Source organism: Pongo abelii, chromosome 8 (assembly GCF_028885655.2).
Source record: "Pongo abelii isolate AG06213 chromosome 8, NHGRI_mPonAbe1-v2.0_pri, whole genome shotgun sequence".
NCBI classification, from domain to species: Eukaryota; Metazoa; Chordata; class Mammalia; order Primates; family Hominidae; genus Pongo; species Pongo abelii.
In genome coordinates, this window is record NC_071993.2 from 95,586,474 (window position 1) to 95,605,205 (window position 18,732).

The window sequence follows — 18,732 nt, forward strand, 5'->3', positions numbered from 1 at the left end:
TGATAAAGTACAGGGGTTTTAATAGGCTGTACCAAATGCACAAAATTCCAGGTCATATCAAAGAAAGTTCTACACACCTGGAAGTTGAAGGATCAGGGATTACAAGTTGTGTGAGGGAGGAATGGGAGGAGTCAGATAGTATTGGGACATCCTAGGCAATGTTTCCAGCCTACTTTGTGTTCTCCCTTCCCTACCAACTAAGCTTGCCTAATTTGCTTCAGAATTGGAAGAAGGAATTGCAGCAGGAAAATATGTGAAGAGTTTTTAAACCTACAGATTCTTCTTACTTTAGAATTAGTTGTTACATTAGCAGGAAAAAATAAATGCAGATGTTGGACCATGTTGGAAACCTTGTCAAGACAGTGGATTGTCTCACACAGAATGGAAATGTGGCTTCTGATTCTGGTGGCGTATATATTCCAGAGAAATGTGAATTCAGTACATATGCCAACTAAAGCTGTGGACCCAGAAGCATTCATGAATATTGTAAGTTGGGATTTCTGGGAAATGAGGTACTTAACATGTTAACGTTTGTACCTGTATATTATTTACATTATTTATACATGGTGGTGATTCATACTAGAAGAGCATAGTGATGAAGTAGCAAATCGTACTGGAAAGAATGCTAAACTGGATGTCAGTAGACCTGGGGTCTCATCACACAAATTTAGTAAACTTGGGCAAATGGCTTAATCTCTTTGAGCTTCAAACACAATTTAACTTTTCCTTGAACACTTTGGTTCATCCTATGAGTGGAGAAATAATTAAGGCCTTTAAGTTCACCCCAGTCCCTTGATTATTTCCATTTTGTCTGTACCTTTTATTCTTTTATTCTTTTTTTCCATATTGTAAAGGTGTCAGCCTTTGCTTCTTGCTGTCAGGGCACACACTTCTAGTAGCATCTTATACCATTCTAATCTACTCTTTTTATCCCGTTTCTGGACTGGTACTTTGCTGAATAGCAATGAAAGGACCCCGAGTTAGTGCTACACAGAACCTCCTACAAGTAAAATGCGTAAATGACAATACATCTCTTTAGTTTTCCCAGGAGTTTTTTTTTTGTTTTTTTTTTTTTGGATAGCTTTTCAAATTCTAAGCTGAGTTTTAGTAATGGTCACCCTATGGTAACGCTTATCCCATAGCAGGGATTGTGACACAAGCAGAGATATTATTCTATTTCAATTTCATTGCCCTGTGCAGTAGATAGGATCATTCACATATTTCAAATCCAGATACTGAGATTAAAGAGGTTAAACAAGTTGAACAAGGCCGTACGAATGTAATAGCATAGCTACTATTTAAATTCAGGACTGCCTAAACACAAAGTCTATAATTACAAATACTATGCAATAAACCCTCCCAGGTGAGAAAGAGGAGAGGCTACCTCCAGATGAGTAAGATGATCGTGTGCAATGTCCATGTTCCAGAGATTTATCTAAGAAACTCTCAGAAAATGGAACTTTAACATATATTTATACCGATTTAAGACCCTTCCTACAGAAGCTTCCTTATATGGGTTCAAAAACTGAGAAGAAATAGAAATATTCTGTATCTGCATGGTGCTGAATATCAGGTTTCTTTTGACCATTCAATGATTAGGTGGTTTGTCTAGGTAGTTAGCACATTGGCGTCAGTCCTCAGGAGTCATCCTTCTGGCCCTGAGACTGTCCCACTTGAATTCCTCTGGTTTGGAGGTGAGGGGAATCTCTGTAGTGGCAGACAGAGATGATCTTCCTGGGCCCCACCCACTGGGTGTACCCAGCACCTACACACTATTGGGGCTTCAGGAGTCTGTAGACTAAAGCCCATTGAATTGGGCTCTGCCTTTAAGCAGCTATGCCTGGAAAAAAACAAAGTAAAATAGAAAATTCATATGAATGGTGTAAATTCAACAAAATAGAATAAAAGTAGTTGCGAGTTTGAACTGGTTCTGAGGTAGGAGAAGGGCAGGACTTACTTTCTGGTCCCAACAAGATACAGTGAATAAACAAGCACAAACCAGCAGGTGGTGAAAAAAACAGCAAGAACCAGAAGTGGCCTGGAAGGCATCCTCTAGTTGCCCTGGCTGCTCATTAGCATAAGACACTCCTACCAGCACCATGACAGTTTACAAATGTCATAGCAATGACCCACAAGTTAGTATCCCTTTCCATGGCAATGGCCCAGAAGTTACTGTCCCGTTTCTGGAGATTTCTGAATAACCTGCCCCTTAATTTGCATGAAATTAATAGTTATAAGTAGGCATAAATACAGCTGCCAATAGCCCATACACTGCTGACTCTGGGAACACTGCCTATGAATTAGCCCTGCTTTTCAAGGAGCAGTACCATTCAGTAAAAGATTACTGTCTAATATTACCAGCTCGCCCTTGAATCCTTTCCTGGGCAAAGCCAAGAACCTTCCCAGGGTAAGCCCCAATTTTGGAGCTTACCTGTCCTGCATCGATTTGACTCTGTATATTCATGCATATGGATTATGGTCTATCTTATACTTTGATAAATAACTGGCCTTATGCATGTATTTTTTAAGCAAGTGTTTACTGAGCACCTACTAGGTCCATGATATTGTGCTATGCACTAAGGTTAGACAGATCTAAGAATATTAAAAGCCCTGACTTTATGGAGCTTATGGTCCAGCAGGAAGGACAGATCATCAATTAATCATTATAAAAACAATGAAATAAAAGAAGAAAACATAAAATAGGGGGAACTAATCCAAAAGCTTTACTGAAGAAGGGTTTCAAAGCCTGAAATCTGAAAGATAAATGGCAGTTGCTTGAGAGGGTGGTAGCAAAAATGTCAGCATATAGGACAGCTGAAGCAGCTAAGAACATGCCAGATTCAAGGAGCTGAAAGCAGCCTATATCTGGATGGTCTTTGAAACATTGACTTTTTTACACTATTACAAAAGCAATACATGCTCATTATAAAAATTTTAAAAATACAAAAGAAGGCAATAGTCACCAATCTACTCTGCACCAAGAACTGCTTTGTCATGCCTTTATCATCATTCTAAATCTGTGAGGTTTTGTTTTCTTAAAAAGAAATGTCATGCACAATTTACTATTTTCCAACTTTTTTTCTGCTTAACAATGTATATCATGAAGAATTTCCTAACGTTTTAAATACCCTTCTACAACATCATTTCACCTTGCTGCATTATGTTCCATTTTTTTAAAATAAATATTTGCCCCAGGTTGGATTTTCTGGGGGACAGACTCTGAGGCAGAATTCATACAATAATGTTTATTAAGGAGAATCATCATCACCACCTGTGGAAAGGAAGTAGAGAATCAGGAGTAAGGAAAGAGATAAATCAAATTGTGATACAGACTTCAAAACAGCCAGACTCAACTCCATGAGGAGCTATGGAGCTAAAACTGCTCTTCAGAGATGTCCTACGTTGGGCTGAGGTGACCAGGCCTTTAGACCGCAAACAGATCAGTCACTGGATGTGGCAGGAAGGGATGTGAACTTGGAGGAAGTGGCTTTCTACAGCTAAGGCCATTCCTACAAAGGATGACAGCCAAGGGTTATCTGTTGACAGCACTTCCAGTGGATGGGACCAGTCCTTTATTGCCTCCATAAACTTTCCTGCCAAGTATAGCATGTTGACCATCTTGCCACCTGTAGACAATGTTTGCAGCACTTGTACTTCTTTTTCTTCTCAGATGTCCATGTCCCTATCCCTACCTCCTTGGCTCTTTTGAGCAACTTCTATTCAATCCTTAAGGCCCAGTACAAATTCTTCCTCCATAAGACTTTCCCGTCCAGCCCTGCTCATTTTGCTCCTCCTGCTCAGAATTCCTTTGCTCCTTCCTTCACTCTCATCCTTCATCCCTCATCTGACACATTACACATATCCTCTCAAGTACTACTTGTCAGATGTCCTCCATTCTCATGTTTTTATATATATTTTTCTCCCCAAATAGTTGACAACATTGGTTCCTGAAGGATAGTTGTCAGATCAGCAACATCTGCTTTGTCTGGGAACTTGTATGTCAATTTTTTGGGTTCCACACAGACCTGCTGTATCAGACTGTGAGTCGGGTCTCACAATTTGTGTTTTAACAAACCCTCTAAGTAATTCTGATGCATGCTAAAATTTGAGACACTTCTATAAATTTTTTTTTCTTTGAGATGGAGTCTCTCTCTGTCACCAGGTTGGAGCGCAGTGGCATGATCTCGGCTCACTGTAACCTCCGCCTCCCAGATTCAAGCAATTCCTCTTCCTCAGCCTCCTGAGTAGCTAGGACTATAGGCATGCACCACCACGCCTGGCTAATTTTTTTTATTATTATTTTAGTAGAGATGGTGTTTCACCATGTTGGCCAGGATGGTCTCGATCTCCTGACCTTGTGATCCACCCACCTCGGCCTCCCAAAGTGCTGGGATTACAGGTGTGAGCCACTGTGCCCGGCCTATACATTTTTTAAGGTTAAGTATACAATGGTGTCTCACACACATACATGCACACATATACACTACATTCCATAATATTCAGTTAATTGAGTTTTAATTATAGTGGTAGTTAATGCTTATTGAGTTCCTACTATGTGCTGGGAATTACAGTTAGTGTTATGTGTGCATTATCTTTTTGCATTTATTGCAACAGTCCCATGGAGTATGAACCATTAGAATTCCTAATTTACAGATGAGTGAACTGAAGCATAGGAACAGTTTAACTAAATTTCTCAAGATTATACAGCTAGTTTATGTATTAGTGTCAGAACCAGGGTTAAAACTCAAACAGTGGGACCCAGGAGCTTCCTCCTAACAACTATGCTTTGTTTTTGCCCTATATTCTACCTAGGCATGTGGTGTTTGGCCTTCTCTCTTGCTCTTTTTTAAAGCAGCCCCTGATGCAAATGGTTCTCTCCTTCTCTGAGTTATAACAATAGGCAAGAATAGTGAGGATGCTTAGAAGATATTTGCAGCTGCAAATTTTCCAAAGAATGTCTGCATCTAACTACTGTATAGAATAAGGATTCTTAACCAGGGGTTCATATGTAGGCAACAAGATATCTGAAACTCCTGAAATTATTAAATGCAAAACCATGTTTTTGTATCCATTGTATATCCATTTTTATAGTTCTCCTCAAATTCACAGAGGGAACTTTAACCTGAAAATGTTAGGAATCAATGCTCTTGAATCTGTGGTTTTAGAACTGGAAAGAACCTTAGGAAATGCATGGCCCAGAAATGCTCATAAGTTGTCCTGGAACACTATAGAACCACTTATCTGTAACCTGAAGTGGGCTCCAGACTCTGTATGTTTCAATGCCCAGAAGATTCTGATGCACAACGAGGTTTTGGAATAAATGTTCTGGTCCAGTGGTTCTCAAACATTAGGGTACATCAAAATTCCCTAAAGAGCTTGAGACACAAACTGCTGGGCCCAGTCCTCTGAGTTCCTGATTCAGTAGGTTTGGTTGGAATTTGCATATCTAACAGATTAGTCCAAGTGATGCTGATGCCTTTGTCCCAGGGTCCATACTTTGAGAACCATAATTCTATTCTGGTTTCCATATTAAGACAAAGAAAGTAAGGACTAGAGAGGGTTAGTAGATTTTTCTAAGGTAACATGTTTAGCTAGGGAAAAGCAAGGACTTTGACTGTGTCTTGCAGCATCAAGGAATCTACTCTTACTTTTGGATCATTGAGAATATAGCCACAGAGAACTGAACTCAAAAGAAATTGTGCTTTTTCCATAGAGCGAAATCATCCAACATCAAGGCTATCCCTGTGAGGAATATGAAGTCACAACTGAAGATGGGTATATCCTTTCTGTTAACAGGATTCCTCGAGGCCTAGTGCAACCTAAGAAGACAGGTATGGGTCACCCCATGTCACCGCAACACAGCAGTCTTCTCTGCAGTCACGATTTCCTCGTGATTTGAATGTAGAAGAGAGCCTGGGGTTCTTAGTGCAGACTGAGGTCCATTGTTCAGGTCAAAGGATGGTGTCAGTTCCCCCATAGTCTCCATCACCACCACCCTGTCCCTCCCCACTGCTACCAATTATCTCAATTGAACATATAGTGTTTGCTTTTCAAAACACACCTTCAAGAAAAGTTCATTTCTTGACTTATTTTAGCACTTAACCCATTCCCCAAAACTCCTCCTATGTAGACATTCTAAAATATTTACTGACAGTTCCTTGAAAAGACCATACCAACCTCTGATTATGAAGAATTCAAGCTTCTTTATGACACCTGGTGCCCACTCCTGTATACTCTGTATTCCTCATCTAAAGAGCACTTAAAATATTTAAGATGTTGCCTAGCTTTTTACTAAGGGCTTTTGAAAAATGAAAGTTCTATACATACATTTTATTTTATTTTATTTTATTTTATTTTTGAGGTGGAGTTTTGCACTTGCTGCCCAGGCTGGAGTACAGTGGTGGGATCTCGGCTCACCACAACCTCCGCCTCCTGGGTTCAAGCAATTCTCCTGCTTCAGCCTCCCAAGTAGCTGGGATTACAGGCATACACCACCACACCTGGGTAATTTTTATATTTTTGGTAGAGACAGCGTTTCTCCATGTTGGTCAGGCTGGTCTTGAACTCCCGACCTCAGGTGATCCACCCACCTCCGCCTCCCAAAGTGCTGGGATTACAGGCATGAGCCACCGCGCCTGGCTATACATACATTTTAAATGTTTGATACATGTTTCCATAGTTCATACAATTCCACCCTTTTGTATATGGGATTTTCAGCTATTGTTATTTTTTAAACATTTGTTTTCATTACTAAAATATGCCTATTTTTCATTTCTATTTGGCTGGATTCTTTTTAATACTCTAGCAGTAAGTTTATAGTAGCAACTAGATTGTCTTTCTTGTGTATAGGTAATATAATTTCTAGTGTTATTTTGATATGCCAGATACACTGATAAGTGCTTTATTTGTATTAGTCTCATTTAATTTTCACAATTACCCTAAGAAACTGCTACTCATATATGTTAAGCAACTTGCCCAAAAAGTCTGTGCTAGTGCTTGCTAGTGAGTTGTAAAACCTGCACTCGAATCAAATCTGTCTCTCTGCCATTATAGCCCATGTTCTTAACTAGGACCAGAAAATGCTGAACAAAATGCTATTGGGCTTTGGTGTAAAGAAACTTTGGGGTTCTATTTTACTCTAATTTGTACTTGTGTAGCTTTTTGAAAACCACTTTTTTTTCTCACTAGCTGCACAGCTGTGCCTTATACATGTCTAGCGTGCACCTACCTCAGTGTCTTTGAACTTAAATTTCTCCCTCTGGACCACTGTTTCATCAGATGTCTATGCAGCTTGCCTTGGCCCTTCTTTCAGCCGATTTTATCAGAGTTCTTCCCTGGCCACCCTATTCAAAATTGCAGCTCTTTGCTACCTATTGAGTTCTAGCCCCTTACCCTGCTTACTTTTCCATATAGCACTTACCATCACCTGATATAATAGATATTTGTATGTTTGTCTATTGTCTGTCTCCCCCGAGTCAGAGTGTAAACTCAGTGAGAGCAGAGACGTCATTTGTTTTGCTCAAGGCTAGAACCAGTAACTAAATGAGTGCTGAGCACATTCTGGTGCTAATAAACATTTGTGGGATGAATTATAGATTTTGTATAAATAAATGAATAGCCTGATGACACAGCCTCATGAATCCCAGGGGAGTGGGCAAAGCACAGTTCTTCCAAGCAGTCGAGTGACTTAGCAATTACTAAGCGTGAGGGTCACCTGCAGCCCCTATTCATGGATGGAATTTGTTTTCTTACATCCTGTTGATTCAGACTGTTCACACATTGCCCAGGTGTTTGAGGTTCAAGGAATCCATCTCCTTGGTCCAGTCGGTGCAGAATACTTCCCTCTAGTGGCCAACGTTGTTGGCATGTGCCTCTTCAGAGGCAATCTCCCATAACAAAAAAAAAAAAAAAAAAAAAAATTTCACCAACCAAGAGACCCAGTGAAATTCTTATTGAAAACAACTGAAAAATGTTTACTGAAAAGCTTATAGCTTGTGGTAGCAGCCTTTTTATCTTTATCAAAGAATCTTAGTTGGCTTCAATATCAAGAGAGAAAATAGGCTGGGCCATCCTCAGAAATGACAGCTGTGTAAGTGTAGCCCTTACACAGTCACCTGCTCGCTGTAAATTAAATAGAAGACCTAGGGGATGTTTGAAATGATATAAATGAACCAGTCCTCTTGTTAGGGGAATCACAGGAACAAACTATATGACTAAGTAGAACCAACGTGACCTTAACCATGGGAAATGCCCTAAAGACTCTCAACGGGAGCGTTGATCACCTTGGTTTGATTGTCCTGTGTTAACACAGCTGAGGTCACCTCCCTGAGAACTAAGAGGATCAACTAAACAACCAGATTAGATTTTCAAGGAAAATCTAAAATAACACTGAGTTCCTTTCTCCTGGCCCTTCACTCACAGTCCACAGTGACCCACACATTCTCTCCCTTGAGAGATAAAATGAGGCAGATGGAATTCATGAAGACTGTCAAGATGCTGGATGAGTTTGGTGTAGAAGGGCTTTTGTCCTGCAGGGAGACTGCATGTGTGTTTGGTGCCCCTTTATAGCAATAACAACAAGAGCTACCCATCTGATCCGAGGTCGGGCAGCATGCTGAGTGCTTATTGCACAGTACTGCATTTAACCCTCCCTGGCCAAAACCCTGTGAGGTGGGCAATTGTCCTCATTTTGCTAATGAGAACACTGAAGCTCAGAAAGTCACTTGCTTTAGAGAATTATAACAATAATAATGAAAGCAATAAAGCTGTTTTTTACTACAGGCTTCTTCTAAGCCATACTGTGGTGTGGATATTGCATTCATGATTTGATTTAATTCTCACAAGTCCTGTTGAGGGCATGACATATTTTTTACTCCTAATAGGGCAGCACTTTATTAATCTTTCAGCCAAATTTGCTAATGTCAAAATAATATATATGCCTTAATTTATTGAACACATTAGAATTCTTAAAACCCTTCATCCTTCTCTATTCTCTACTGATATTCTTATAATTCTTTATTTTGATGTAATTTCCAATTTATGGAAAAGTTGTGGGAATAATACAAGGGACTTCCATATGCCCTTTGCCCTGATTTACCAACTGTTTACAGTTTTACCCCATTTATTTTATCATTATCTCTCCCCCATCTCTTACGTGTATCTTAATACTTTTTCCAAAACCTTTGATGGTAAATTTGAGACATACATCATGCCTATTTGCCCCTAAGTACTTCAGTGAGTATTTTCTAAGAACAAGAGTATTCTCTTCTATAACTGCAATACCTTTATCGAAGTTAGAAAACAAACATTGACATTAGTGTTTAATTCGTAGTCTATATTCAAATTTTGTCTATTGTTCCAAAGTCCTTTACAGCTGTTTTCCCTCCTCTGGTCCATAATCTAATCCAGGATCATTTACTACACATTTGGCCATCAATCCTGTCTCCTTCATAAACAAACAATTCCTAAGGTTTTGTCTTTTTGATGTTTGCATTTTTGAAGAGTTTTGGACAGGGATTTAATTTGCTTTATCTGATGTTTCTTCATGGTGTGATTCAAGTTATATGTTTTTGGCAGGAATAACACAAAAGTGAAGTTATATCTTTCTTGGTTCATCATATTATGAAGCAAATAATGTTGGCTTGTTCCAATACTGATAATAACTTTAATGACTTCATTAAGGTGGTATCTGCCAGGTTTTTCTAAAGTTAGTATTTTTCCTTTTGTAATTAACAAGTAAGTTATGGGAAGATACTTTCAGGATATGTAATATTCTGTCTTTAAACTTTTACTCACTAATTTTAACATTCACTGATAATTTCAATCTTTCTGAATTTGTTAGTTGGTATTATACTGTAAATCAATGTTTTGTATTTACGAATTGGTATTCTGTAAATAAGAGCTTTTCCTTCCAATTATTTATTTGTCCATTTATTTATTGGTCTCTATATGGACTCGAGCATTCTTAATTTATTCAATGGGATATAATTATTTACTATAATTATTTTGATGCTCAATATTTCTGTATTTGAACAGTGGGAGCTCCTTCAACCTGGCTTGTGGGTCCTTTTGACATGAAGGTCTCTTAATCACCAAACCATTATATATGTGTGGAATACATATACCTTAATAATCATACTATACCATCTACTGGGGCACTTTCAATATTTCTGAAGAGCCCAGACAAGTCTGATAATAATTACACGAAACTAAGAACAGAAGTCAAACTTTATAGATTATTTTTCTGCTGGGCAACATGCCATCAGTTTCTTGTGCTCTATTTTATTAAAGCATAACAAAAATCTTATTTTACTGATGCGGAAATCAAGGCACACAACAAAGGTCAAGTAATTGGCCAAGATAACTAAGCTAGCAAGCAGCTGAATCAAGATCTGAACACAGGTTTGTTTGATTTGAAAGCTCTTATTCATTACTGGACAACAAGAAAGGGAGAGAACATTTCATGCAGTTGAAATTTTCTCTTTTTGCAGGTTCCAGGCCTGTGGTGTTACTGCAGCATGGCCTAGTTGGAGGTGCTAGCAACTGGATTTCCAACCTGCCCAACAATAGCCTGGGCTTCATTCTGGCAGATGCTGGTTTTGACGTGTGGATGGGGAACAGCAGAGGAAATGCCTGGTCTCAAAAACACAAGACCCTCTCCATAGACCAAGATGAGTTCTGGGCTTTCAGGTATATGAAAATCTCGAGAACAGAGGTAGACATGTCTGCCTTTCAAAAAAAATGGGTAAAAAATTACGGCTTCCAGTATTTGGTTGATTTATTTTTGTTGAGTCATCATTATCTTAACATGATATCCCCCAGTTTTCTTAATTAACTAGTGATTCCTTGGTTGAAGTAGTGAGGAATGCTGGGTTCCCCATGTAGAAGGTGGATCTAGCTAATAGGGTGAGAATGGTGGTTGGTGTCAGGTGACTAAGATTGGAATGAGAGAAGTGTAGATCAATTTCCTCCTGGGTGGGGGGGGGGCGGTAATAGTATAACGGTACTCCAGAAGGAGAAGAAACCAGGCAGCATTAAAAAAAAAGAAAGGAAACTATTAAGCCTAGTGTGTTAGTCCGTTTTCACACTGCTGTAAAGAACTACCCGAGACTAGGTAATTTATAAAGTAAAGGGTTTTAATTTACTCACAGTTCAGCGTGGCTGGGGAGGCCTCAGGAAACTTACAATCATGGCAGAAGGCAAAGGGGAAGCAAGGCACCCTTTTCACAAGGCTGCAGCAAGAAGTGCTGAGCAAAAGGGGGAAGAGCCCTTTATAAAACCATCAGATCTTATGAGAACTCACTATCATGAGAACAGCACAGGGGAAACCACTCCCATGATTCAACTACCTCCACCTGGTCTCTCCCTGGACACGTGGGGATTACGGGCATTATGGGGATTACAATTCAAGATGAGATTTGAGTGGGAACGCAAGGCCTAACCATATCACCTAGGGACCATCGATTTGACTTACACTCCTCTCATGTTCTTACAAAAGATTTTTAATGCTTTTATTTAAATTACCTATTGATGTTCAACTCACTTTTTATGTCTATCAGAGAAGGGCCACTTCAGCATCTTTCCAACTATTCCTGTAAATGAATCTGCAGAGCCCTGTGCTGTTCTGCTTAACAGTAGAACAGGACACTTCCACTAGGAGTTGCGTTATATGCTCAGTAAATATTCACTGAAGATGATTATTGCTATGTGATAACATCTAGAGAAAACAGCAGTTTGCTGACAGCCTGTGACTCCAGAGGCACCCATGCATCATAGGTTTGAAAGAAATCCATTCTGAGTGTTGTGAGGTAACAAGCTGTCAGTAACAAGCTGTCAGAGTTGACAACTCAAGGGCTGGTTTGTAAACCTGGTGTGGGGGTGTACTTCTGTTTGTTTCTGATTATAATTTTTCATATAACTTTGTCTTTTCCCCTTGTAGTTATGATGAGATGGCTAGGTTTGACCTTCCTGCAGTGATCAACTTTATTTTGCAGAAAACGGGCCAGGAAAAGATCTATTATGTCGGCTATTCACAGGGCACCACCATGGGTAGGTTCAAAGAAAAGCAGGTTTGTATACTCGGAAGAAATGTGAGCATACGACACTAACTATCCCTGAAATCTGTCACCTTGTGCTTCCTTCAGACCTGGTCTTGTCATCTTCAGAATCATGTAGTCCTCAGCAATGTGTCTAGCATATAGACATATGTGCTAGATATAGCATATCTCTGCGCTATATGTGTCTAGATATAGCACAGCTCTCAATATGAATATTTTCTCAAAACCAACATCGTTTTATTCAATTATTTATTTAACTCATTGAGCACCTACTACTTGGAAGCAAATATGCTAGTGTCATAAGGACCTTATAATTTTATAGAAGAGGTAAGATGCAATCACATATATACTTATTGAAATATGTATTTAAAAGCAAAATACACATTTTATGAGTTCTAAAAATACTCAGTATTCATGTTGACATATTTCTTCTTTTGCAGGCTTTATTGCATTTTCCACCATGCCAGAGCTGGCTCAGAAAATCAAAATGTATTTTGCTTTAGCACCCATAGCCACTGTTAAGCATGCAAAAAGCCCTGGGACCAAATTTTTATTGCTGCCAGATATGATGATCAAGGTATGAGACTCCTCAGAAAATTTCCTGTGTACGTAGAAAAATCTTCCAGCCCAATTTCCTAAAATATAAACTTTTAAATTACAGTCACATCTTTTCTGTCTGTCATGTAATGACTCTATGTCACTTCATATTTTCACAGGGATTGTTTGGCAAAAAAGAATTTCTGTATCAGACCAGATTTCTCAGACAACTTGTTATTTACCTTTGTGGCCAGGTGATTCTTGATCAGATTTGTAGTAATATCATGTTACTTCTGGGTGGATTCAACACCAACAACATGAACATGGTAAGTGGGAGCCTAGTAAATTCCCAGAATCCCAGCATAAAGCTGGGAGTCATATGGCTCACCCCTGGAGGGAGAGCTAATGTCAGTGAAGACTCAGAGTAATGATATATTCCCAGTAACTCAGTTCTCTCCAAACTGTAAGGAAATAAGGGAAATGCTTCAGTATGGACTGAAACAAGGTTAACATAAGGGCATTGCTGGATATTAAATCACAGATTATAGATGGAAGAGATCTGAAAGCAGCTTTACTACAGTGAATTAAATTAAAAAGAGCAATTAGCACGTGTTAGACAACAGAGAGAACTGTCATACATCATCCACCTCTACCCTCCACTGGGGTCCTGTAAGTTTGTAGTTTAAGTTCTTTGATGGAACATCAGGGACCTTCATTTTGGCTTAGGCTACCAGTTGGTATCACTGGGTGGGTTCCCTAGGAAGCATACTCTGAGATGGAGGTTAATGTGAACAATGATTTGGGTTCTGCTCTAGGGATAATACCTAGAGAAGGAAAAGAAACAGGATTAAGTAGATGAAAAAGTCAAGTAGTGATGCAGTCTCAATAGGAGACTTAGTTGATCCTGCAGGGATTTTTGAAGACAGGATGACCCTTCAGAACCATCTCAAGTTAGGAAGAGAGGGCTGGGTCTTTATACACCATATCAATCAGTAACAATGTAGCCACACCAGTAACAGGGGAGTACTGGGCAATGTATCTGCCTACAATTGGAGCAATCCTCAAAGCAGGCTGAGAGTGGAGGGCTGCTTGCCAGCAGCACTCCCAGCAGCTGGGGCAACATTTCCTTAATTCTGAATATTTTTTTCTTCTTCTTTAAGATTAATAATTTGATTTATAGTAAGGATTTGATAAGTGTATATTATGTATCAGGCTAATTTATTACCTATTCCAAGCCTATGAGTGTTATTAATATCCCCACTTTGCAGATTAGTATACTAAGATTTAGTAGATTAAATGACTAACTCAAATTCACCTAAAAATTAAACTGCAGAGCTAGGATTTGAATACAGGCCCAATGCTAGAGCCCTCATCCTAAATATCACTAGTAAAATTTTTTTTAATTAGAGGCCAGATCTCTGATGAGAAGCTATTCTCAGATGAAAAATACCGGTGTCTGGCAATACATTTAGTGACATTTTATTTACGTGCATGTACATATTTTTGTTTCATAGATAGTTGCTGATAATTTAATAATGTTACCATTTCTTAGTCTGACACCCTGGAGATTTGGTCTTGACAAGTTATACATCTTGTGAGTTTTTCTATGTCCTCAAAAATACTCATGGTTTGTTACAGAGCCGAGCAAGTGTATATGCTGCCCACACTCTTGCTGGAACATCTGTGCAAAATATTCTACACTGGAGCCAGGTAAGAATGTTGAATTTGCAGTCTTTGCTAAATGTCCTGTTATATTTTGTGTAGAATAGTCAAAGGACACCATTTAGATAGGCCAGGGATTATTTCACACTTATTCTAAGATGAAATGCAATATCGTCGATGCTATTTTGATGGAGAATTTGATCTAGATCACTGAAACTTTTCAAGAAATGGGAAGAAAGGACAGAAGTAGCCTAAGGACTTCTTTAGATCTTAAAAGTATGAATTTAGATGATCCAAGTGAGACTTCTGTCTGTCTCTAGACACCTCAAAGATGTGGCGGGAGATAATTATGTTTCTACATCTTCTCTTCAGCTCCTCCAACAATACAGTCAAGTAGAAACAAAAATGCTAATGTGGGGTCTGTCAAAAGAGATATTCACAGGAGTCCTTCACACTGCAAACTTTACCTGCATTTACAGGAAACACACACCTCTGTGTGTCTATGTGGTGTGTGTGAAAGAGAGGGACAGGGGGAAGGAGAGAGTTCTCTCTGTTGAAAGGCGGGGAGAGAGAGAGAGAGAGCAATTGTACCATCAAAACCAGAGAAGAATTCTAAGTTCAATTAAATTTTGGTTGCTATCTTCCAGGATCACCACATTGCACAATTCCAGGGCACGATTCCCCATTGTAGCCCACAGAGTTGTGGAGGATACCCACTCACATTAATTACAATGAAGATACACTTCCTGGAGTTGATAATGCAATGATCAAGAATTTATGTAGTCCCTCTTTCTTCTCAAAAGGCCTCATTCTTGACTTACTATTTTCCTCAGACGCTTATCCCAACATTGAATGGAAGAGCAGCTCAACCTTTGCTCTCTGCTTCCCTCACAAGTGCACATTGGGTAGCACGTTTCCACCACCCCACCACGCTTATCCACTGAGACACTGGAATTCCTTGTAAATTTTTGTCTCCTTTTAGGCAGTGAATTCTGGTGAACTCCGGGCATTTGACTGGGGGAGTGAGACCAAAAATCTGGAAAAATGCAATCAGGTAAGAAAATCAAATACCATCTGCTGAAAATATATACATTGGAAATGTATGACAGGGAAGTTATAATGACAGTTTATTCTAGATATGGGAATAAAATATGAAAATTTAAGCAGAAAATAATGGTTCATGTTTGACTCCATTTGAAAATGGTTAAGTTCACAGCTTATCCAAGAAACCTCTCTGCTTTTACAATGGAGTAGGAGGTCTTTTTTGCTGAGGCTATCTCCCTAAACAAGGTACTGGGCTTCTCAGGAGCAAGATGAAGTAGATTTAGTCAAGAGAAGAGTGTAGTCTATGGTGGATACTAGAAGGATTATTTTAGAATTAAAAAAATGGGATGGTGGCAGTAAGTTTGTTTCATGGCACAGTAAAAAGAACGTTAAATGGCAAGTCAGAATTGCTGTGTAAGTTTTGCCTCTGCACTATAAACTTCTGTAATAGGAGGCAGGCTGCTTTAATTTTTCAGGCTTCAATTTCTTTACCTTGAAAATAAAAATTTTGAGCTTAGAAAAATCCATAGGCATTCTCCCTGGTTATACTTTCAATGAATCTGTAATTTGCAAGTTACATTTTTTAAAAATGTTATTACATTACCCAAGGAAATATGTAGCTAATGCTATGAACTAAAATTAGATATCAAAGTGTGGAGATTCAGAATTGCACAGGTATGCCCTTTAGAACATAAAATTTTCTGAAGATTTTTGGTAATCATGTGTATGAATGTAAATAAATATTTACCATAGAAACAAAACTGGAAGGGGCAGATTAGACACAGCTTAGTGTTTCTTTGAGAGCCTCACATCATAAATTAACATCCACTGCCATAAATGGTAGGAAACTGGACAAACGGTACAGTGTCCCTGGATAGAGAACTCTCAATCTCTGGTATCAGCTGCTTCTCTTGAAGTCCTTCACCATTTCCCAAAATATGTCTTTAGAGAAAGTATTCCTGTTCAAAGATTTTTTTTAATTATATTTATTTACTTTTGAGACAGAGTCTTTCTCTGTCACCCAGGCTGGAGTGCAGTGGCGCAGTCTCGGCTCACTGAAACCTCTGCTTCCCAGCTTTGAGCCATTCTCTTGCCTCAGCCTCCCAAGTAGCTGGGACTACAGGCGCACGCCACCATGCTCAGCTAATTTTTTTTTTTTTTTTGTACTTTTAGGGATGGGGTTTCACCATGTTGGTCAGGCTGGTCTCAAACCAGCCTACCTCGGCCAAGTGATCCACCTACCTCGGCCTCCCAAAGTGCTGGGATTACAGGCATGAGCCACTGTGCCCGGCCCTAAGATGGTTTTAATTTATCAACATTTAATGGACTAAGTTCTAGAGAAATTGATTCATGCAGAATAGGCACCAGAAAATGGGAGTGGAAGGGAAGACTAAACAAACACACAAAAAAGTATCAGAATCACAGAAACTCAGAGCGAGATATGACATTTAGTTCAATCTTTTCACCTGTAAGATGACAAAAAAAATTACTAGCCCCATAGAATTTTTCAAACTTCCTTATCCAAATTAGGCTATAACTGAGCTACAAAGAGAAACCAGAGCATCTAGAATTGGAGCCAAGACTCCGTGGTGGATTTCCTGAGTAAGAAATGGGCCTTACCACTTCTGAGGAAAGTTCTGGATGCCGATTAATCTCAAGGGCTCAGCCAGCTAGGCTAATTCTACTAACACTGCATAAATATGGAAAGTTCCCAGGAATTAGGAATACTAATTGGTATATTTGGTGGGGAAGGGTGAGGAATAAGGGTTGGAGCAGGTATTTAACTTTTACTTCCCTTTAGCTCAAATTACCTGAGTGCCATAGGCCATGGTTCTGGCAAACGCAGTCAAGCCGGGTCTGCCTCAAAGGCTGCCTGGGATCACATAAAGACCGTGAAGATGCAGAGCCCTTCCCAGCAGATTCCTTGCTTTTCTCTGTGGAAGATAATTCTTGTCTCATGAAATGTTTGTGAAATTATCTTTTAAAAGAACAGGGGCATTATTTTTAAAAACAATTTATTTACAAAATATTTAATAGGAAGAAAAAAGAAGTACAAGGCATTACATGTTTTTATGTGTTTTCTCATTTGATCTAGCAAGTTATTACAGATATTATCCCCAGTCACAGAAGAAGAAACTGAGGTTCAATAATGTTAAGTAATTTTACTTTAAAGTAAGGGCGGGAACAGAAATTCTTAACAGAGTTGTGTGGCTCTAACACCCATGTACCCTTCACCACAACAGATGGCATGTTTATTATGTCTATTTGAAACATAAATTATGAGTCTGAAAGTCCAAATGTTACCTAGAGTTAAGAACTATTCCTTTTCTCTAGCCAACTCCTGTAAGGTACAGAGTCAGAGATATGATGGTCCCTACAGCAATGTGGACAGGAGGTCAGGACTGGCTTTCAAATCCAGAAGACGTGAAAATGCTGCTCTCTGAGGTGACCAACCTCATCTACCATAAGAATATTCCTGAATGGGCTCACGTGGATTTCATCTGGGGTTTGGATGCTCCTCACCGTATGTACAATGAAATCATCCATCTGATGCAGCAGGAGGAGACCAACCTTTCCCAGGGACGGTGTGAGGCCGTATTGTGAAGCATCTGACACTGACATCTTAGGACAACCTCATGAGGGATGGGGCTAGGACCTATGAAGGTAGAATTACGGAGAGCAGAGACCTAGTATACATTTTTCAGATTCCCTGCACTTGGCACTAAATCCGACACTTACATTTACATTTTTTTTCAGTAAATTAAAGTACTCATTAGGTAAATAGAGGTTTTGTATGCTATTATATATTCTACCATCTTGAAGGGTAGGTTTTACCTGACAGCCAGAAAGTATCTAGACATTCTCTATATCATTCAGGTAAATCTCTTTAAAACACCTATTTTTTTTCTATAAGCCATATTTTTGGAGCACTAAAGTAAAATGACAAATTGGGACAGATATTGAGGTCTGGAGTCTGTGGATTATTGTTGACTTTGACAAAATGAGCTAGACATTTTCACCTTGTTGCCATAGAGACATAACACTACCTCAGGAAGCTCAGCTGCTTTAACAACAACAACAACAAAATCAGCGTTACAGTATGGATGAAATCTATGTTAAGCATTCTCAGAATAAGGCCAAGTTTTATAGTTGGATCTCAGGGAAGAAAATTTTATAGGATGTTTATGAGTTCTCCAATAAATGCACTCTGCATTACATAAAGCATGTATGTGCATTTCAGTGTCCAGATTCTAGTCCAAGCTTGTTGGAGGGTTTACAGCTTGTTGCTAGGAGACCTAATGACTAGAAATTTCTGGCTCAATTTTCTGCCTCCAAAAATTAAAAGCTAGGGAGAAAATTGCATAATGTCATAAGCATGATGAAACAAATTGTCATATACTTTATCCTTTAATCTTAACAAAGTTAATATCAG

At 39.0% G+C, this 18,732-nt stretch overlaps 1 protein-coding gene across 1 annotated transcript; it reads left to right on the forward strand.

The window, feature by feature from the left end:
* Positions 1-169: 169 nt before the first annotated feature.
* LIPM (lipase family member M) lies at positions 170-18,611 on the forward strand. Its single transcript, XM_024253850.3, has 9 exons — positions 170-486; positions 5,714-5,831; positions 10,491-10,689; positions 11,939-12,048; positions 12,497-12,633; positions 12,773-12,919; positions 14,232-14,303; positions 15,238-15,309; positions 17,634-18,611. The coding sequence occupies exons 1-9, from the start codon at positions 340-342 to the stop codon at positions 17,901-17,903; spliced, it is 1,272 nt and encodes a 423-aa protein (XP_024109618.3). The 5' UTR covers positions 170-339; the 3' UTR covers positions 17,904-18,611.
* The last annotated feature ends 121 nt before the right edge of the window (positions 18,612-18,732 follow it).